This window comes from Phaseolus vulgaris, chromosome 2 (genome assembly GCF_051622355.1).
Source record: "Phaseolus vulgaris cultivar YP4 chromosome 2, ASM5162235v1, whole genome shotgun sequence".
Taxonomy (NCBI): Eukaryota; Viridiplantae; Streptophyta; class Magnoliopsida; order Fabales; family Fabaceae; genus Phaseolus; species Phaseolus vulgaris.
In genome coordinates, this window is record NC_143499.1 from 38,846,921 (window position 1) to 38,870,178 (window position 23,258).

Sequence of the window (23,258 nt, forward strand, 5' to 3'; positions counted from 1 at the left end):
TTTTTGAATAATGCACTAAATTATTCTCTTAAAACTTAATTAAATTATAATATATACAAGAGATTTGGACCGCCTCGGACAAGAAATAGAATTGATGAAGTATCACTTTCAGTAAACAAACAATTTAATACGCTTATGTACTATTCTCCACCTTCCAACCATACGCCGTGTCAAACAAAATTACTTAGCAATGGAGAGAAACACTCAATTTCTTCTTTCTTTTTTTTTGTATAAAAATTAATCTACAAATAACATTTTTTTAGAAGCATGCTTTGCATGTGCTGCTGCAGCTGCATTTAGAGCATTAAATACATGTCTGAGTAAGTGATGAATATCATAAGCCAAGGGAGCAAAGTATGGCTTTTTCTTCTCAATTACTTGTTCATTTTGGCTTATTACTCATCCTCCTACACCTTCAGCTACACCACCTCTTCATTGGTGTATCAGCAGCCACTTTAAGCATCACCACAGACACAGAAGCCTTGATCTCATTCAAGTCTCAACTGAGAAATGACACTCTCAATCACTTATCTTCCTGGAACCAAAATTCATCCCCATGCAATTGGACTGGTGTCCAATGTGACAGGCTTGGCCAAAGAGTCACTGCCTTGGAGCTTTCAGGCTTGGGACTCTCAGGTCACTTAAGTCCTTATATTGGTAACCTCTCCTCTCTTCAGTTCCTCCAATTGCAGAATAACCAACTCATTGGACTCATTCCTGACCAAATTGGCAACCTATTCAGTTTGAGAGTTCTAAATATGAGCTTTAATATGTTAGAAGGAAAACTTCCTTCCAACATCACCCACTTGAATGAGCTCCAGATTCTTGATTTATCCTCAAACAAGATTGTCAGCAAGATTCCTGAAGGCATCAGCAGCTTGAAAAAGCTTCAGGCTTTGAAACTGGGAAGGAATAGCCTCTACGGTGCAATCCCAGCATCTCTGGGCAACATTTCTTCTCTCAAAAATATCAGTTTTGGCACCAATTTTCTCTCTGGTTCGATTCCCAGCGACTTGGGTAGGCTGCATGATTTGATTGAGCTTGATATCATTCTTAACAATCTCAATGGAACTGTTCCACCTGTTATATACAACTTATCTTCCCTTGTAAACTTTGCGTTGGCTGGAAACTCTTTATGGGGTGAGATTCCACAGAATGTTGGCCACAAATTTCAAAAGCTTATAGTGTTCAATATCTGCTTCAATTATTTCACAGGTAGAATTCCAGGGTCTTTGCACAACATCACCAACATTCAGGTCATTCGCATGCGTTCCAACCTTTATGAAGGAACACTGCCACCAGGTTTGGGAAATCTCCCATTTCTTCGCATGTATGATACTTCATATAACAGGATAGTTAGTTCGGGTGTCAGAGATCTAGACTTCATCACTTCTCTGACTAACAGCACTCACCTAAAGTTTCTGGCAATTGAGGGAAATATGCTGGAAGGTGAAATTCCTGAAACCATTGGCAATCTCTCCAAGGATCTCACAAATTTATACCTGGGAAGGAATCGTTTCAGCGGAAGCATACCTACCTCCATTGGTCGTCTTAGTGGCTTAGGGGTGTTAAACATAAGCTACAATTCAATCTCTGGAGAAATCCCACATGAATTAGGCCAATTAGCGGAACTACAAGAACTATCTCTAGCTGGAAATGAGATATCAGGGGTTATTCCAGACTCCCTTGGTAACCTCCTCAAGTTAAACCTGATTGATTTGTCAAGAAACAAACTAGTGGGGAGAATACCTACCAGTTTTGGGAATTTGCAAAGTCTACTTTACATGGACTTATCAAGCAACCAACTCAATGAAAGCATTCCTATGGAAATCCTCAATCTCCCAACTTTGAGCAATGTTTTGAATTTGTCAATGAACTCTTTGAGTGGACCAATACCTCAAATTGGGAGATTGAGTGGTGTTGCCTCCATTGACTTTTCTAGCAACCAATTGGATGGTGACATCCCCAGTTCATTCAGCAATTGTCTCAGCTTGGAAAATTTGTTTTTGACCAGGAATCAGCTTTCGGGTTCCATTCCAAAGTCTCTTGGAGAAGTGAGAGGCTTGGAAACTTTGGACCTATCCTCCAACCAACTCTCTGGAACCATTCCTGTTGAACTTCAAAACTTACAGGTGCTTAGGCTCTTAAACCTCTCGTATAATGATTTAGAAGGAGCCATTCCAAGTGGTAGAGTTTTCCAAAATCTCTCTGCCGTACATTTAGAAGGCAATGGAAATCTCTGCTTGCAATCCCCTTGTGTGAATCGTGGCGAAGGAAGAAGAAATGTCCGACATTACATCATCGTAGCCGTTGCAGTAGCATTGGTACTGTGTCTCACAATTGGCTCAATACTATATATAAAGAGCAGAAAGGTGAAGGTATCATCATCATCTGAACAGCTAAAACCTCTTGCGGTAATGATCTCTTATGATGAGCTTCGTTTAGCAACTGAGGAGTTCAACCAGGAAAACTTACTAGGTGTTGGGAGCTTTGGCTCAGTTTACAAAGGCAATCTAAGTTATGGAACTACTGTTGCAGTGAAAGTTCTTGACACCCTGAGAACTGGTTCTCTAAAGAGTTTCTTTGCAGAATGTGAGGCTATGAAGAACTCGAGGCATCGAAATCTAGTTAAGATCATCACATCATGCTCCAGTGTTGACTTCAAAAACAATGACTTTCTGGCTCTGGTGTATGAGTATCAATGTAATGGTAGCTTGGAAGACTGGATTAAGGGGAAGAGAAAGCATGCAAACGGAAATGGGTTGAACCTTATGGAGAGACTGAACATAGCAATAGATGTTGCGTGTGCATTGGAGTACCTGCACAATGATAGTGAAATCCCAGTTGTGCACTGTGATTTGAAGCCTAGCAACATTCTCTTGGACGCAGACTTGACGGCAAAGGTTGGAGACTTTGGATTGGCTAGGTTGCTTATTCAAAGATCAACCAATCAAGTTTCCATTAGCTCCAGTCGTGTTCTTAGGGGTTCAATCGGCTACATACCTCCAGGTTAATGCATATTCATACTAGTTTCTCTTTCCCTCTTTGTGAACCTTTCATTTAATATCAAATTATGGAACATGATGAATAATTAGTATGGTTGGTTTTGCAATGCAGAATATGGATGGGGAGAGAAAGCATGTACAGCTGGAGATGTATATAGTTTTGGCATAGTGTTGCTAGAGTTATTCTCTGGAAAAAGTCCAACTGATGAATTCTTCACTGGAGGCCTAGGCATAAGAAGATGGGTGCATTCAGCATTCAAAGAGAAGACAATGGAAGCCATTGACCCTGAGTTGGTGTCCCTCATTTCGCATGATGACCCTTCAGAGGGACCAAATAACGTACAAGTTTATTGTGTGGATGCAATTCTAGGAGTAGCCATATCTTGCACTGCAGACAACCCAGATGAACGCATTGGCATTAGAGATGCTGTTCTCCAACTCAAAGCTTCCAGAGACTCTTTTGAATCACTCTGATCACATTTCTACTGCACATACCAACTCTTAAACATTTCACAAAAATAGTGCTGAAATTTTATGATCACGGAAATGTAAAACGTAATAATACTTTTTTTTACCTTGAAATGATCAAATGTTTTAGTTTGTCTAAGTCAAAGAATATGATAGAAATTGAGGTGCCAGTAATAGATTATAGGTTTTATGTTTGTGGCTAATTGCACTTGTAAAACTTATATCTTCAAATTGTTTATAGCATATGCTTTCTGGAAGTATGGGTTGGAAGTATGTGGTCATAAAATTAAATTCTGGGAGGAGGTATGGGTTGGAAGTGCCGATCTGAAATCCATGTTCCCACGACTTTATTCCCTGTCCTTAGATCAGGGTCAAGCAGTGGGAGAGGTTGGTGAATGGATAAACTCGGAGTGGCGGTGGAGTTTGAAGTGGAGGCGTGCTCGATTTGAGTGGGAGACTCCAATGGAAGCAGACCTTAGCATGATCTTATCCAGGGTCATTTTGAAGAAGAACATCAAGGACAATCACACGTGGGGGAAGGAGAAATCACGGTTGTTCTCTGTGAAATCTGCATACGAATGCCTAGCTAAGCAAATTAGAGACCCTCAATCCGAAGTGTTTAAACTCTTGTGGAAGGTAAAGGCATTTCCAAGCGTAGTCACGACAGCTTGGAGGGTACTTGTGGGAAGAATACCTACAAGAGTGGGCTTGAGCAGGAAAGGGGTGTTGATGACCTCTACGTCGTGTCCTTTATGCCAGCTGGAGGAGGAGTCATGTCAACACCTCTTCTTGGAATGCAAACACGCTCAACGGGTATGGTCTTTGTGCTTTAATTGGATAGGTATCTTATCTGTCCAGCATAATGATTTAAAGGTGCATTTTCAAAGCTTTTTCTTATCCCAAGCTAGTAGCAAACAAAATCTGCTTTGGAAAGGTGTTTGGGCAAATGTTGTTAGGAGCATATGGGATCAAAGAAATATGATTGTTTTCCAGCATGGGGTAGTAGACGTGGAGGAAGTCTTCCAAAAGGCTCAACTCAAGTCTTTGCTATGGCTGAAGCATAAAACGCCTTCCTTTAACTATTCGTTCGTTGATTGGGTCCTTAATCCACTTATATGCATTACGAGTTTCAAGTAATTTTTCCAGGATGGGAGCAGAGGATGGGTAGGGGTGCCTATGATGACCCAAGGACAATTCAAGCAAGCTGAAATGCTTGGAAAGGGATGCGTTGGTGTTGGAGGTCAGAAAGTGATAGGGATCTTGGGAGAAGTTGAGATAGCTCTGGTGCTGTAATAGGCTTTGAGAGTATGCACTGCTTTGAGAAGTGCACTATCCTTCACTCAATCTATTCTCACCCACATGTGAGCTGGCGTAAACATCTCTGGTATAGGTGTGAGAATGCTGGAACTGGGTTAGTGGTGCAGGACAGGCTTGCTGGAGCTTGGAGGCTGCACATCGTGTACATACATCTACGGGTTTTTGGTTTTACTTGGCATGGGTAAGTTGGAAAAGGCTACAACAGAGGAAGATATGGAAGGGTGGAGTACGGAAGGACAACAGTAGGTGTATGTAGGTGCTGGTTTTGGACGATGGTTTTTGGTTCTTATAGAGGGAAGGGGTGGTCTTGGAAGAACATGCAGGGGTAGAAATGGGTGAGGTGGGTTGGAGTGCAAAAGAAAACATCACCTTTTGGAGTCTGCTGCAGATGAGAATTTATACAAGCACTTTGGTGTTTGCTGTTTTTGCTGCAGTTGTGATTTTAAATTTTCGGGGTACTTGCTGTTTTCTTTACTGCTAATGAGGTATCCTTAGGATCTTTTTTTTTTTAAAGGTTAGATCATAAGCTAAGAGCACCCTTCTCATGATTGCATGGAGGATGGGTCTAGTGGGTTTGTGAGCTCAATCCTGCTGCTATGTTTCTTTTCTGCAGGGTTTATCTTGTATCTATCGCTGCAGGTATAGCCTCTTTATGGCTGGTCAGCGGTATAATCAGTTTATGATTTGTAAATGGGTTGGGATACCCCTAAAGTATCCCTCTTAATTTAATTCATTCATTGCTGATAAAAAAAAATAAAAAAAAATATGCTTTCTGGAAGTGAGTTGTTCGAAGAAGACCAGGTATACTTCTCACCAAGAATCTATAAAGAAAGATTTGTTCTTAATAAGCCATTAACAAATTCATATACAAAATAAGATATCACTTTAATTTACCCTTAAATTCCTAGTAATGCAAGCTAAATTATTTTTTTCCATTTTTCTATGAAAACATTTTTTCATAATTAATATTATTATTAAAATTATTAATGATGATTTTCTTCTTTTTCATAAAACAAAAGGTTGATAAACTAAATTAGCAATTTTTTAGTAACCTTTATAACCTCGCATCCTTTTGTTTTTCCTTTTTAAAACTATTTTAACTTTATTCTTGTTGGCTTCATCGTTCATAGTACAAGGTAACAGAAAAAAGGTATGATAGTGATGACTCCACAGAGCAAACTTACAACAAAACCAGAAACGCCAAGATTAATCTGCAAAGAGAAACAAAGCCCTAAAAGAAGAGTGTAGTAAAAGAGAGAAAAAACGACAAGAAAAGCCACGACAGAGAAAAGGAGAGACAGGAAAAGAAAATCTAATTCAGAAGAAGAGATGTGTGTTTCTGATACAAAGCAAACCTTCTCAAATATAAGAGCAAGGGTAAAAACACAGAGAACCGAAAAAGAAAATGGGCCGAAAACAAACAAGCCCAAACAGAAAAATAGAAAATAAAAATAAGGCCCAAAACAAAAAAAAACAGTTTATCACAAGCGTCAGTTCCTGAAAAGTTATGTTAGTAATAATTACATCATGTTAACACTAGTGTGTGTATAGTAACACATCAATACATAGTGAAAAATGTAACGTTAATAATGTCATGTATTTTAAAAAAATGGAAATAAAAATAAAAAGTTATAAAATCTGACATCTTCAAAATATGAATAAAAAATTAATAATGTCATTTCCATTTTAGCAAGATCACTTATTTTATATAATTGAGGCTAGAAGTCTCAAAATAGGTTATTCAGGTTCGTGTGATCTAGTCCAATACGAGTAGGTGGATTACCTGAATGGACTTAAATTGTTTTTAAATTACAAATTTTTTAAGTTTTATTTGTTTTCTACAATCTACATTTTTCTAATAACAAAGTGAAACCGTGTGACAAAAAAGTTATCATATTACCATATATAATAACCTTGATATATGTTAATATATATATAATTATTTTTTTTCTTTCATCCTTTATTACTATTAATAACAACACACTGTTTTCAGTTTTTGAAGACATAAAAGAAGCAAAGACCTAGTCTCAGTTGATCGTGTCAAACACACTTTTGTAAGGTGTTTATTTGAATTTCAATTCTAACACTTAAATTAACTTATTAAATTTTTATTCTTAATTATATTAAAAAATATCAAACATATTAATACAATATTCAATAAAAATTTAAAAAAATTTAAAGTTAATTTAATAAATTTTATCTTAAATATTTTATTGACTTAAAAATAATCATTTTTTTCAACTACAATTAAGTTAACTGAACTTAATTTATTAATTAAAATTCAAATAAATACTAACAAAAATATTTGTTTAGTTTTTACATAGTTAAAAAGATATAGTGCCGATACTTATTTTTTTTTGAACTGATTTTCAATCTAAACTTAGATTTTATTTTTTTATTTTTTTTTATAAAAAATTTTCATGTTAAGTATTATTATCCTACTTGATATCTCAGTTAGACTAATACCTCCATTAATAATAATTATTTGTCTTAGATTATATCATATTTTATATAGTTATTGTGGTTATAGAAATTTTACTCACGTGTTTGACAATGTTTTAATTTAGATTTAATTTAAGGTTAGTGGTTGTGTGATAATAGATCTTTTGACTTATTTGGTAGTTTTTTTGCTTAGTCTTAAGATTAAGATTGGGAAGTTTGTAAAGGTAGGAATCTCTCTTTATGATTTTGGAAGTAAGTTAATTGTCTAAAGGAACAAATCAGCATTAAAAATGTGTTCATCTACATTTATGATTTACGTTAGACTAAATAGATACCAAAGTAAAAGTGTTAATCTACATTATATTTGATTTTGTTGTTGTTCCGGCATTACTAATGGTGATTTTTTTAAAAATTCAAATAAGCTTTATTTTATCTGTATGATAGTATGGTGTGGTGGTTTATATGAGCATTGATATGGTGTTTTAATTATATGGAATTGTTTTCTTGTGTATATCCGTGTAACCGTTGGTTTATACTTTACTATTTAAATTAAATTGAATAATGCTTGTTTAGTTAAATTTGATTTTTTTCTAAATTGGATAGATGATATTAATATAATAACCAATTAAGAATTTAAGTATGAAAACTCGAGAATTAATATGATTTCTAATTCATTTTATTCTTATTCATTTTAATTATTTCATAAAAACAATTCCATTTTTATTTAATACTTCTTCTTAGTAATAATTTCTGTAGAGTATATGAATTTTTGTTTAACTAACATATGAAACAATAATGTTCATAGGATCTAGAATCAAAATCATTAGTATTCATCTAACAATGTAATAATGATTCTATAAGAGAGATAAATCATTTCAATATTTGGTCAAATTTATTTTGTTTTTATGATTATTATATAATAATATGGGTTAAATGTTTGTGGTCTTTCAAGATTAATCATTGTTCTCAATGAAATACCATAGTTAGATTTATTAAAGTAATTTATGTTAAATAAGATAATTTATTGAAGCATTGTATACTTTGGACTGTTATAGTGTGCTATATATATATTTTGTATTTCAATTTTTCAACTTAAGCCAAAACAAAATAATTTTTAACCAATTTAAATTTACATCGGATTTGATTATACCTGAAATACCCTAAACCCCAAATATATTTACGTTGAATTTAATCATTTGAGATTCATAAATGTCGGTCGAGTTTGATCTAATGTAAAAATACCCAGCTTTTACATTTGTTGCCGTTGTTATCTGAAGTCAAAATTAATTTTTACATATATTAAAGTCTAATGTAAATGAACTTTGTTTTTTATGTTTACAACATCCGCGTCAGACTTTACTATTACATAATTTGAACTTAAAAACTGACGCAAAAGGTCATATTTACACTGGTGAAGTCACCAGATATATAGTGTGCCACCAGATATATAGTGTGCTACTAACATTTTAAGTAAAATCATAAATGAATTTGTTTATGAGAAAATATATGCAGTATGATTTATAATGTAAATTGAATTATTAATGTTACAAATGAATTGAACTCTACCAAGTCAAAACGGGATAATAAAAAACACGATGAATAATTTTTGTTCACCTCTAAGTAACTTGTAGCCTTTAAGGAAGATCATAATGTGAAAAACAACTCATCTGTTGTTGTTGTTGGAGGGAGATAGGTGGTGATGGAGATTAGGAAAAGGAGCTTCAAAGTTAAGCACCTTAATCACTTGCCTAATAGAGGGCCTTCTCTTGCTCTCTGAATTAGCAGACCAAAGACCAACAACAAGCAAGCATTCCATTTGCTGCACATCAAATTCCCCATTCAGGTTTGGATCAGCTGCTGCAAGCAGATTTCTAAATCTATAGTGCTCCCTCACCCACTCAACTAGTGATACTTGACACTCTTTCTCTTCTTGCTCAATGGCTTTTCTTCCACTGGCTACCTCCAACAAAACAACCCCAAAACTGAACATGTCAGATTCCTTTCTAGCCTTTCCTGTGCTAATATATTCAGGAGCAAGATAACCCATTGTTCCAGCCATAACTGTGGTTTGTGACCCTTTCTTACGATCCACCAGCCTTGCCAGGCCAAAATCCTCAAGCTTAGCATTGAAATTGGAGTCCAACATTATGTTGCTTGATTTGATGTCCCCATGAAGCACACATTTTTCCCACTCTTCTTGTAGGTAAAACAATGCTGAGGCCAAGCCTAGAGCTATGTTGTACCTAACATGCCACGACAAGATACTCTCTCCACTAAAAAGATGAGAATATAAGCTGCCATTTGGCATGTTCTCGTATATCAGAAAGAGATCACTCTTCTTGTGGCTCCAACCGATGAGTTTCAGTAAATTCCTGTGCCTCAATTGGCTAATGATCCTTACTTCCGCTGCATATTCCTTCAGAGCATGCGATGAACCCGTTGATATCCTCTTTATTGCAGCATAGAAGTTTAGGTCTTTGAAATAACCTTTATAAACACAATCGAAACCACCTTGCCTCACCTTGTGTCTCTCTTTAAAGTTGTTTGTCGCAGATACCAATACCTTGTATCTGATCTTCTTAGGTCCAGTGCCCATTTGGAACTCATCATCCATCTTCAAATCAAAAGAGGTTTCTGAAGTGGCTTCTTCCTTTTCTCTCTCACCCCTCTTCCTCAATACAATGAAGAGCAACACAAAGAAACTCAGAGCCCCGCCTAAACCAACTCCTACTCCCTTCAACAACATTATCTTGTTAAACTTGTCTTTCTTATCATTGCTTGTGTTTTTACTAAATGACCAATCCAGCAAGGTATGTTGATCAAATCCATCTCCTGTTGCAGCTGATATACCTACAGTAACCCACTCTTGTAAGTAATCTCTCAAATCAATGGGGTGAAGAAGAAACTGCGTTACTCGCTTTCCATTGTGCACGAATCCAGTGAAAGAAACGTTTAGAAAATAATCATGGGAGTTGTACTTAATGCTACAGTTATAAGGGCCTTTTGAAGTAGTATCTGTACTCCAATTCTCAACTACCTCAGATTGCATAGAGTTTACATTCACACCCACATGTGTGCCCACTGGGTCCCAATCGTTTGAGAAAGTGTCAAACTCCACCGCCACAAATTGATAATTAAGCAATCCGACTGAGAAAAGTTCTTTGTCAGGCACCACGCCAATGCCAAGGCCTCCACGCTTTATTCCAGCCGTAACATTCACATTTGAGAGATTGTTTGCTAGGAAGAAAGTCATACCGTCTCCACGAGAACTCTTGTTTGAGATGATCATAAAGGAAAAGTGGGTAACGAAGCTCTCTATTTCATTCGAGGTCTTGTTCTAAAGGTGAAGAAGCTGGGGACTTGTGACTCGCCCAACACTCCCACTTCCATCATCGTTTGAGTCCACTGCGAGGTTGATGCCAGAATTTGAAACAGAAACATTTCCTTCCAGGTTTAGCTGTTCTACGTCAGCAGCATTTCTGAAGTTGTAATCAAAAGAAAAGGGTTGTGAATGAGCCTTTGCAAAAGGGATTATCAAGAGAAACATTGCATAACAAAACCCCAGGGTGATTGCTTTAAGACCAAAACGCCAAACAGAATCTATCATTATGAGTATGCTGTAACTCTGAATTTCGAAGCCTATCAGCTGTGTATTTATGTTTTGTTATTTTTAATTTTCATTCATCCAACAGTTTCTTCTCCTGGTAATTTGTTTTATGTAATTACATTAGTCTTGTAGTTGTAATTAAGTTTAAGAACGAAAACTATGTTCTTTGCCTGCTGTTTCCTGAATATTTCCGTTAACCAACCAAGTTATTTTTGTCTCTAATTAGTCGCAACACATGTACACTTGTATGTTAGTATTTATCCTTATTCTTATTTAGCATTTAAAGAAAAAATTTCTTCCCTGTAATTTGTTTGATATAAGAATTACTTCGTCTTCATTCAACTTGTGACGAATGTTCCCACGTACACAGCTCACCAATCGATTAAAAAGATGAGCAGGAATGCATGGCTAATTAAAAAAATTCCCATATTCGGATGAACCATTATATTCTTCCAATGGAGGGTGAAGGATGAAAGAGATTTTTTTCTCTAATTTTATGTAAGACACAACAGAAAACATAATAGGTTGGTTGTATTTTGTAGGTCCTACTTGTAGTTTAACTTCATAGAAAATGTTTTTGAGAGATAGATTGATTATACAATATTATGGAAACTGTATATACTTAAAAGACTTCTGGTGAAACAATTATGGATTTTTTTACCATCCTTTTGTAAAACAGAGTATTTTTTTTATGTTTGTGAATGAATTTCATGCTTTGCACTTCCTTCTTCTTTGGAGGTTTTCAATTTCTCCTTTTTTTTCTATTATCCAAAAACACCTTCAGCTCTTTCGTTATAACTTTGCTTCCTCTGTCGTCCTTCCTCTGCTGCATAACATCTTTGAACTTTTCTTCCCATGCCTGATACCTTGAGTGTTATTTATTCATGTTGTATTGCTTCCTTTAAGTACTTTCATCATTGCTATTCTCTTATGAGAATGATTTGCAATATGAAATAAGACAGCTCTAAACTATGAAGTCTGAGATTGATTAGATTATACCCGATTTTACACTAGAAAATCCAGAGAATCCCCCATTACAGAGATTGTCCAGAATCCCTACATCCCTGCATGAAAACTAGCAAATCGCGGCTTCTGTATATAAATTCCTACATATCAGTTGTGCCCATTTCATTTGAGAGAACAAAGAGAATACTTGTAGCAAAAATTTTACCAAAGCATTTTCTTAGTTAAAGTTGTTAATGATGTAGTCAACATCAATTAAATTTATTAATTTATTATTTTTTAATTAAAGTTGTCAATCGAATTCATAACTTTAGTTTAAATAAAATTGGACACTAAATTGACAACTTTAGTATATTTTATCTCAGTTGTCATTTCTATTGACAAGTTAAGCTGATTTTTTTAAATAATTAATATTTTTTAAATTAAAAAATGTACATAATAATATTTTTTATTTAAATTACATGAAATGAATAAGAATAAGAATATTGTGAAAATTTGTATTTTATAGATAAATAATATTAAAAAATTAAAACTAAATTTTGTTTTCACAAAAAATAAAGTTACATAAAATTAAGTTAGATTAAAAATAGGCTGTGTAATAAAAGTAAAATATTTAGTACTTTTTAAATATTGATAAAATTAAAAAAAATTATTTTAAAAAAAAATTGAAATTATGTTCGTGAAGTAGCGTTTATAGTTGATACAATTATAAATAAAAGGAGTGACATTTAAACAATATTTATAAAATGATAAATAAGTACAATTTATACATGATTAGAAAATAGAAATGTAGGAAAAATTGTCATCTATGAGAAGTTGTGTCACATGGTGTCTTGTCTTCGTGGTCGTCCTTGTGGTAGTTGCTTGGATGGAAGGGTAGGAGGGGACGGAGGAGGAATGCCATCATTGGTGCTTTCGACTTCATTGTCATCACTTTGATTTCTGGACACCTGTGAAAGCATTGTTGGTCGATAATATTGCATGGATGACATTGGATTGTAGGCAGATGGGGGGTTCATGGTAGAGGTTGCAAAGGGATTTGATGGACCAGCAAAAAATTGTTGTTGAGATGAAAATGTTGAGTATCTGAAAAGTGGTTAATGGAATGATGATTGGAATGACATGTGAGATTGATCCCTATATCTGAACAACTGGGTCGGTTGAACACCTAGCGAACGAAAAGATTGTTGTTGAAACGATTGAACTTGAAAAGAAGATCCGACATGATATTGATAGTGAGGTTGTGTAGTCTCCTGTGGCATATCATACTGTGTTGAAAATATGTCTTAATTTTGGGATTTTTTCGCCACACAGGGTTTTTTTTTTCTTTTTACCAAAATGGGGTTGCTTTTAAAAAAATTACAAATTTAGGCAAGTCGTGCCAACTTGACACGACTTCTACCACGTCAACCTGAAATTGTGCAAGTTGGCATGACTTTGTCCACGTCATATTTAAAAAAAATTAATGTTTTTAAATAAATATATATTATAATTATTTAATTATAATTACAATTATAATGTAATATTTGAAATTAATTTGATAAATAATTTTTTTATGAATGAATAAATAGTTACGTAAAGAAAATGAGGAAATTAATAATCAAACTTGAAAATGAATTGTATTTCCAAGCTTGTTTGTGCGGTCAATTGCTTCTATTATGACCTTCGGTCCCGCAATATGAACATTTTTTTGGTTTATTTAGAATTGAATCATCAATTTCATGGATTAAATTAGACCTCATAAGCCTTGGAAATATTGTGGAGACTGTACACTGAAATCATCTATTTCATGGAATAAATTAGACCTCATCCGTCTTGGGAGTTTCCTAGCTGTTCACGTGTCATGCATGCAGTTTACTCCTGGAACGTGACCCTCACAAGTCGTATCTCTTTCAGTGGTTCTTTACTCGTGTTACGCCTGAATGCGTCATCCACACCACACGCATGAACCCCTCGTGATCTAGGTTTCTCCCTAACTGATAATTGGTGTGTGGTCTGGGACCCACCTCTCGTGGCCCAGCTCTGCTGTTTGAGTCACCGATGTCTCATCGCCCTCACTATGTTGTCGAGGACACCTCAACACATCCTAGTGATCGATATCTGACCACTCTTTTGCACCTTTGCTCACGTGCATTGTGAGACACTGGCCCACGCCGCTCGTGGGACCCAGCTTACGTGGTCCCATTATTACTAGCGATCAACTACACCCGAGGACTGGTCGATACAACCATTATATAACTTTAGATTCTTTTATTATATAAAAATTTGTGCATTTAGGTTGCAGTGATATTTTCTTAAATTAAGTTTAGGGTGCTAAATATGTTATTATATATTAATACTCCATTATGACCCAAATACAGAAAAGTCTATTATGTTATTTTATATTAACTCCACCTAAACTCAAATACAAAATGATAATACAAACAGAAAAGTCTATTCTATTATATTGTTTACAAGCTTAAAGATATTACTACATTAGAACAAATTTATTTTACACGTAATTTTTACTCAAATATATAAAAATAAATTTTAGTCAAAATCAAGATATGCATACAGATCCACTCATAGAAATATTAGAGAGAAATTACCTTTGTGATTGAGTGTCACACTTAAGCACTTCCAAAACAATGGCAAGCCTAGAGAAATATAAAGGTGAGCATGGGTGGTGGTTGAATGGGTATTGCAAAGGAGGTAGGAGTATATTAAATAGACATGCTTGTGAGTTTCAAAAAATGAAAGTTTGAATTCAAACTTCATTGGCAGAAAGAATATATGTCATTGTGATTATTGTACCACACCAAAGTGAAAATTGTAGCCATGTGAAGATAATTTCAAAACAAAGTTGGCCAGAAAATAAAACATTACTTGTGAGAAAATAAAGTTGGTGGTAGTCTTGCAATTGGAGTTTCCAATGGTGAATGAAACTCTTTTATTTGGTGCCTATTGAAAGTTCCTACTGGTGCAGGAAACTTTGCAACTTCTTCCAAAGTTGTCATAGGAGAAGACAACTTTACAACTTTTTCCAAAGTTGTGATTGGTGAAGGCAACTTTCAATAGAAATTGTTAGTTACAAGACTTGGTAAAGTTGCCTTGCCAACACTGAAGACAACTTTCAATAAAAGTTTTCAATGCTGAATGCAAATTTTCCAATTACTTCCAATGGTAAGTGAAACTTTATTATGTGGTCTCTATTGAAAGTTGACAATTGTGAAGACAACTATCCAACTTCTTCCAAAGTCGTCATTGGTGAAGGCAATTTTGCAACTTCTTCCAAAGTTGTCAATAGTAAAGGCAATTTTTAATAGAAGTGGTTAAAAAGTTATGGCTTGACAAAGTTGCCAATGATGAAGGGAACTTGTGTCATGGTGAGTGAAACATTTTTATTTGGTGTCATTTGAAAGTTACAAATGGTAAAAGCAACTTTGCAACTTCTTCCAAATTTGTAATTGGTAAAGAAAATTTTCAATAGAAGTTGTGAATGATAAATGCAACTTTCAATAAATGTTGTGAATGGTGAATTCAACTATTGCAACTTCTTCCAAAGTGAAAATTGTAGTTATGTAAAGATAATCTGAAAACAAAGCTGGTGAGAAAATAAAACATTACTTGTGAGAAAATAAAGTTGCTGATGGTCTTGCAATTGGAGTTTCCAATGGTGAGTGAAACTCTTTTATTTTGGTGCCTATTGAAAGTTTCTAATGGCGCAGGACACTTTGCAACTTCTTTCAAAATTGTCATAGGAAAAGACAACTTTCCAATTTTTTCAAAAGTTGTGACTGACAAAAGCAACTTTCAATAGAAATTGTCAATTTCAAGACTTGGAAAAGTTGTGTTGCAAACATTGAAGACAACTTTCAATAAAAGTTTTCAATGATGAATGCAACTTTTCTAACTACTTCCAATGGTAAGTGAAACCTTTTTATTTGGTCTCTTTTGGAAGTTGACAATTGTGAAGGCAACTTTGCAATTTCTTTCAAAATTGCCATTGGTGAAGGCAACTTTCAATAGAAGTTGTTAAATAGTAGAAAAAGTTGCCAATGATGAAGGGAACTTGTGTCGAGGGTGAGTGAAACTTTTTTATTTGGTGTCTATTAAAAGTTACAAATAGTAGAAAAAGCAACTTTGCAACTTCTTCCAAAGTTGTAATTTGTAAAGAAAATTTTCAATAGAAGTTGTAAATGGTGAATGCAACTATTGCAACTTCTTTAAAAGTGAAAATTTTAGTCATGTAAAGATAATATGAAAACAAAGCTGGCGAGAAAATAAAACATTACTTTTAAGAAAATAAAGTTGGTTGTGGTCTTCAATTTGAGTTTCCAATAGTTATTGAAACTTTTTTATTTGGTGCTTCTTGAAAGTTGCTAATGGTGCATGCAACTTTGCAACTTCTTCCAAAGTTGCCTTGTCAACGGTGAAGTCAACTTTCAATTGAAATTGAAAGTTGTCATTGCTGAATGGAACCTTTGTAACTACTTTAAATGGTAAGTGAAATTTTTTTATTTAATCCCTTTTGAAAGTCGACAATTGTGAAAGTAACTTTGCAAATTCTTTCAAAGTTGTCATTGGTGAAAATAACTTTGCAACTTTTTTTTAAAGTTATCATTAGTAAATGCAACTTTCAATAGAAATGGTTAAAAGTAAAGACTAAAGTTGTCAATATTATATTCAACTCAGACTTAATATTTGTTATATAATGAAACAACAATGGAGTCTTGTAACTTTCACTTGTTCTTTGTTCTACACTTTTTTTTTCTCTTAATTCTTGCATCCAAGGAAAAGAAAAATGTTTAAAGGTTTGTGGGATACATTATTTTCTCCTTCTAGTATTTTTTTTTAAATCTTATTTTTAAATATATATATATATATATATATATATTATAATTACAATTATAATGTAATATTATAAATTAATTTGATAAATAATTTTTTTATGAAGGAATAAATAGTTATGTAAAAAAATGAGGAAATTAATAATCAAACTTGAAATTGAATTTTATTATCAAGCTTGTTTGTGGGGAATATTGTTTCTATTGTGACCTTCGGTTTTGCAATATGAACATTTTTTTGGTTTATTTAGAATTGAATAATCTATTTCATGAATTAAATTAGACCTCATAAGCCTTGGAAATATTGTAGAGATTGTATGCTGAGGCGATAAATGTCGTTAGTTGTAAATGACAAAATAAGCAAACAACAATTATATGTAGACAAGGCAGACGAAACTCCCTCACAATTCTCTATTTATTTTCCAAATAATTAATTCTCATTTCTCTTTTTAATTGTCATATTTTTATTAATATAATAACCAAATTAATATATTACATTTTGTCAAAACATGATGCATACACAATTATCCAATTTTTTATTCCTTAAAACTAACACCTTTAAAAAATTATGTATCAAATTAATTTTAAATATTACATAACTTACTACTCAATATATAAAAAGGAAAATTAAAATTATATATATAGGACGTGGACAAAGTTGTGTCAAGTTGGCACAACTTCAGAGGTTGACGTGACAGAAGTCGTGCCAACTTGACACGACTTCAGGCTGACGTGACAAAGTCGTGCCAAGTGGATACGACATCTACACATGAAGTCGTGTCAAGTTAGCACGACTTGTCCATATTTGTTATTTTTTTAAAAGCAAATCCATTTTGATAAAAAAGAAACCATGATGGTAAAAAAAAACCTAATTTTGGATGAGTGAATGAAGAATACTATAAATTAAAAAAACATACTAATGTTATTATTATTATTATTAAAACAAGATCCGTGAGGTGAATATTATTAAAACTATTATATAACTTTAAATTCTTTTATTATATAAAAATTTGTGCATTTAGGGTGCAGTAAATTTTTTTTAAATTAAGTTTAGGGTGTTGAATATCTTATTATATGTTAATACTCCATTATGATCCAAATACAGAATCAAGATATGCATACAAATACAAATTATATGTGGAACACAATTCTCTATTTATTTTTTAAATAATTAATTCTTATTTCTCTTTTTATTTCTAAATATAATAACAATTTTTTCATATTTTTTATTAATATAATAATCAAATTAATATATTACATTACCGTCAAACATGATGCATACACAATTATCCAATTTTTTATTGCTTAAAACTAACACACTTAAAATATTATGTATGAAATTAATTTTAAATATAACTTACTACTCAATTTATAAACAAGAAAATTAAAATTATATATATAGGACGTGGACAAAGTTGTGCCAAGTTGACACGACTTCAGATGTTGACGTGGCAGAAGTTGTGCCAACTTGACACGACTTTAAGCTGACGTGAAACATTATTTTCTCCTTCTAGTGTAAAATTCATAGAAAATCGTAAAGGTAATGTTTATTTTTTAAGACGTTTATTTTACATAAATACATTTATATTATTACTTTTTACATATGATATAATTTATATTTTCATATATTATATAATCCAAAAAATTATACATAAATCATATTACATTTTTTATAAGTGTATTTTTAACTTTAACAGTATTTAAAAAATACTAAATATTTTTAATTTATCAAACAAATCATTTTTAACCCAATTTATTTAAAATTATTGTAAAAAAAAATCATTTTAATTCTTCAACTTTATATATCATTTTCTTAAATAACAAAATTAAATTTTGGTATTATTTATAAAATAATTTTTTAACTATATATTTTTATTTTAAAAAATAAAATCAACTCAACTTGCCTATTGAATTGACAACTTTAATTACGACAAAATATTTATAGAAACGATTAAGTAAACCAGCTCTTAGAAACAATTTATAATGGGAATGAATTCAGTTGATCTTATTGTTTTCGGGTCACATTTTGAACACTTCAAAATTTTGGATGCACCTAATTCAGTTAATCTTACTATGAGTAATATTTAGATAGCTTTGGTCAATGAGATTTAGAGATACAGAAATAATTGTTTGTTTAAATGAGGAGTGGTTGATCATACTGAGGTATTTTCTCTGGCACAGGTCAAGATTTGGTCTTGGATAAACTCAAAGATATCGTCAGTGAGTTTCTCATTCTCTTAATGGTGTCTTGAACCCTTGGTATGTATGTACTCGATTTAATGTTGGTGCGTTGTTTTTTTCTTCAGTTATTAGTGTTGGAAAGGAAGTAGAGAATTAATCTATAAATTTTAAATACGAAGATGGAAATGAACTTTTATCTTTTATTCTCTTTATGAGAATTTGACGAGGATTTTACTACCCTTAAATGGATCGATTTAATTTAATTGATAAAAAATAAATCAACGCCCATTTGTATACAAGTACCCGTATTATCCATTTGGATGTTTCTTCCTCTATCCTTCAAATTTTTCTATAATCCCCCATCAATCAATTAGGTTTAAAATGAACGAAATGTTTCATCTAATTTGTTAAAGCTCTTTCAAGAACATTTTTTGCAAAATTTATTTTTGAAGAATACACGTAAATTCTGAAAAGTCTATTCTAGATATTCTATTCTGAAAAACGTTTTCTAAAATTATATTTTATGAATTCCAGAAAATATGTTGTGAAAATCAATTTTAATTTTAAAAAGAGTAAAGAGAAATTGATAGGGGTATTTTGTTGGTATGCAGAAAGAAACACGTATCCATTTTGTAGCTTCCTATAAGTAAATTTGACTGTGTATGTTTGTGTATCCATTTATTTTTTGTCCGATCCATTTAATAAAAATAATTTTATTAAAATATAAATTAAATTTAAAAAATACAAGTTTCTTAAAATAATTATTTAAAGTTATTTTCTTACTTTTTAAAATGTAAAATCATCTATTGAATTGATAGAAGTGAGTTGAGCCGCAAAATATTTAAAATACAAACCAGATCATGAGCACTAGTTGACTTTTTCTTAATAAACCTCAATGTCTAATGTATCTACTCTATTAGTTGTTGGCTCACACAATTATACTTTGATTTAGATAACCAACCTCTTTAATGTTTATATGTAATTATGTAAACTAAATTAAATTAGAAATAATCCTATAAAAAAATATAAACAAAATCAAAAGGCAAATAAATAATTATATATATGTCCCTAAAATGTTATTTGTTTAAGATTTTTTTTTTTTCAAAAAGCAATTGACTTGTAGCTTTTTAAGGGAAATGAAATGGTAAGAAACCAATTTCTTAATGAAGACGGATATGTTGTACATGGTTAGGATTTCATTAAGTATAGATTTGTTACTTTGTATTTATTTTATTTCAGTTTTATTATATAATTTAATAAATGCCAGTTTTCATAAAGGAAATTCTTTAACCTTATTAAAAAATGTCTTATAATATAGAATACTATGTTTAACAAAGATTATAACAGTTAAGCATAACTATGATACAGTGATACAACAATCTGTATTTGTTGTCATTCTTGAAATAGAGAAAAAAGAAAACCCTATTTTTTTCACATTTAGCAGACACAGCCCTGATATATAATATATATGCTTAAATTTTGTTATCTAATTTTTCATTAAAAAATAGTTTTGGAATGTTCTCAGTAGGCAAAAATGATTCATGAACACCTTTTCTTTATAGGAAAAGAATTGAATTAAACAGACTATTTTGGGATCCTCCAACCCATCTAGAGCAAGACATATACATAGAAAAATAAGAAAAAAGAGGCAGACTAAAGTCTCAATTTGTTTACATCACAGACCTTACCTACTAGAGTTTCATCAGGTTATAAGACAAAACATAAAGCACAGTCATACAAAGTTTGTCCTTTAACATGGATACATTGCATGCACAACTAACACCCTTGCAGTGGGAGAATTGGTAAAGAAGCTTCAGAGTTAAGGACGTTAATCACTTGCCTTATTGCAGGTCTGGATGCTGAATCTGGATTAGCACACCAAAGACCAACAACCAGTAAGCATTCCATTTGCTGCACATCAAATTCCCCACGTAGGTTTGCATCTGCTGCTGCAAGCAGATTTCTCAATTGGTAGAGCTGCCACACCCACTCAACCACTGATACCTCACCCTCCATGTGTTTGTGGTGAATGGCTTTTCTTCCAGTGGCTATCTCCAACACAACAACCCCAAAACTGAATATCTCAGATTCCTTTCGAGCATGGCCTGTGTTCATGTATTCAGGAGCTAAGTAACCCATGGTCCCAGCCACTTCTGTGGTTTCTGACCCTTTATCATGATCCACCAGCCTAGCTAGGCCAAAGTCACCAAGCTTGGGATTGAAGCTAGAGTCCAACATTATGTTGCTTGATTTGATGTCCCTATGAAGCACACATTTCTCCCATTCTTCTTGTAGGTAAAGCAATGCTGAGGCCAAGCCCAAGGCTATGTTGTACCTCACTTGCCAGGACAATAAACTTTCTCCCCGAAAAAGGTGAGAGTCTAAGCTGCCATTTTCCATGTACTCGTATATCAAGAGAAAATCATTCTTCTTGTGGCACCAACCAGTGAGTTTCACCAAATTCCTGTGCCTCAATTGGCTAATGATCGTCACCTCTGCTTTGTATTGTTTGACACCCTGCTTAGAATTTGCTGATATCCTCTTTATAGCTGCATAGGTGTTGAAGTCTTTGAAATAGCCTTTATAAACACCACCAAAACCTCCTTGGCCAAGCTTATTCGTCTCATCAAAGTTGTTGGTTGCAGTTGCCAATTCATGATAACTAATTTTCTTAGGTCCAGTGCTCATTTGGAGTTCATCATCCAACTTTCGATCAGAAGTGGCTTCTGAAGTGTGATCTATTTCTTTTCCCTTGCTCATCATCCCTAATGAAATCCGAACCAATCCTAACAAAATAAAAAACAAACCAGCACCAATTCCTATTCCCTCCAACAATTTTATGATGACAGACTTCCTTGCCTTCTCCGGATCGTCCTTACTTGGTGGGGTTGCGCTAAACGACCATGAGAGCAAGGTATGTTCCTCAAAATATTTTCCAGTTGCAGCTGATATGCCAACAATAACCGAGTCTGGTAATTGCTGCCTTATATCAATAGGGTATGAAAGGTGTTGTGTAATCTTTCTCACTTTCCCATCCCTGAATTTGTATCCAGTGTAAGAGACATTCAAAATTTTGTTCCTAGAATCGTATACAATACCACAGTTACACACTTTTCTGTGTGTAATATCTATCCACCATTTCTCAAGAACTTTAGAGTTCATATTATTGATATTTATGCCAACATGAGCGCCAACTGGGTCCCACGGGTTTGTGAAAGTGTCAAACTCCACTGCCAGGAATTGATAACCTGTCATGCTAAGCTCTTGGTAACCATCCGTAAGGCCAACGCCGAGACTTCCTCCTCTTAGCTGTATGCTCTTTGTGGAAGGCAGATTTGGGCTTGCAAGGAAAAATGCCAAACCATCTGCATAAACACTCTTATTTGAGGAAACAACAAAGGAAAAGTTGGTAGTGAAGTCTCTTGGTTCATTTGAATTGTTGTCCCTAAGGTTTATTTGCTCAGGATGCGTGACTCGCCCTACGGTCCCCAACCAGTTCTTTGGGTTTATTGCGTTCGCTGTGAGTTGGATAGCAGAACCGTAGCTATAAGCACTCCCTTCTAGCTTAAGCTGCTTTATATAAGTTGAACTGAAGTTGGGATACTCAAAAGACTGAGACTGAGTATGAGCATTTGTAATTGCAATGTTGATGATTAAGATGAACAGGAACAGTAATCCATAACCAGCCATTGGTAAGTGAGAGTTGTGTTTAATAATCTTTTCTGAAGTCTCACACACATTGTAAGTTGTGTGATAAATTATATGCATTTTCTTTTTTGGATAAGGTTAATGGTATTTGTCTCAACCCTCAACATTGTGATGACTGTTCCTATGAGAAAACATAGGATTCACGATGCATAAAGAAGGAGCTGGGCACAACCACCTTATAGTTTTGCAACTGCAAACGGCAATATTCGAACTGGTTGAAAGTTATAATTAATTACGTACAAACTTTGCTGTGCTAGTTAGCGGAAATATTCATGAATCAAAGGCATCTCTTGTTAATGGTTTAAAATATAATGCAAATAATCAAGTTTGATGGAGACGATCAACTATTTAAATAAGTCTTTTTCTACCACCGTATTTTATTTTAGAAAATATTTTTTATATATACCTTAACTAACGATCCTTTTATATTAAGAAAATAATAATTATCAAATTATATGCAATTATTATATGCAATATTTGACGATATTGTACCCAATTATATGCAATTAATTTAATAATTATAGAATCTCATTATTAGTATCCTACCTAATTAGATTGTAATTTGGGAGAGAGAAACTCCCTATATATTTTCTATACATGAGTGATGTAATATACACATAAGAATAATAAACATATCTTCTTCTTACCATTTTTTATCATTTTCTTACATGGTATCAGAGCACCGATCATCATGTCATTGTAAAGAAGGCACCAGTAACGAGTCCGATAGAAACCTCGTAC

At 33.3% G+C, this 23,258-nt stretch overlaps 3 protein-coding genes across 3 annotated transcripts; 1 reads left to right on the plus strand and 2 right to left on the minus strand.

The window, feature by feature from the left end:
* The first annotated feature begins 309 nt into the window (after nt 1–309).
* Nucleotides 310–4,935, plus strand: LOC137811910 (uncharacterized). Its single transcript, XM_068613771.2, is given in 3 exon segments — nt 310–3,009; nt 3,118–3,460; nt 3,462–4,935. Coding segments are annotated over 3 exon segments (3,045 nt in total). The 5' UTR covers nt 310–356; the 3' UTR covers nt 3,511–4,935.
* LOC137811911 (L-type lectin-domain containing receptor kinase IX.1) lies at nt 4,379–10,839 on the minus strand. Its single transcript, XM_068613772.2, is given in 2 exon segments — nt 4,379–4,982; nt 8,933–10,839. Coding segments are annotated over 2 exon segments (1,947 nt in total). The 3' UTR covers nt 4,379–4,942.
* Nucleotides 10,840–20,462: 9,623 nt separating this feature from the next.
* Nucleotides 20,463–22,499, minus strand: LOC137809468 (L-type lectin-domain containing receptor kinase IX.1). Its single transcript, XM_068610576.2, has one exon. The coding sequence runs from the start codon at nt 22,497–22,499 to the stop codon at nt 20,586–20,588; it is 1,914 nt and encodes a 637-aa protein (XP_068466677.1). The 3' UTR covers nt 20,463–20,585.
* Nucleotides 22,500–23,258: the final 759 nt, after the last annotated feature.

Bases quoted from the DNA above. Each gene is read 5' to 3' on its own strand.
- LOC137809468 (XM_068610576.2), bottom strand. From the start codon at position 22,499: ATGGCTGGTTATGGATTACTGTTCCTGTTCATCTTAATCATCAACATT.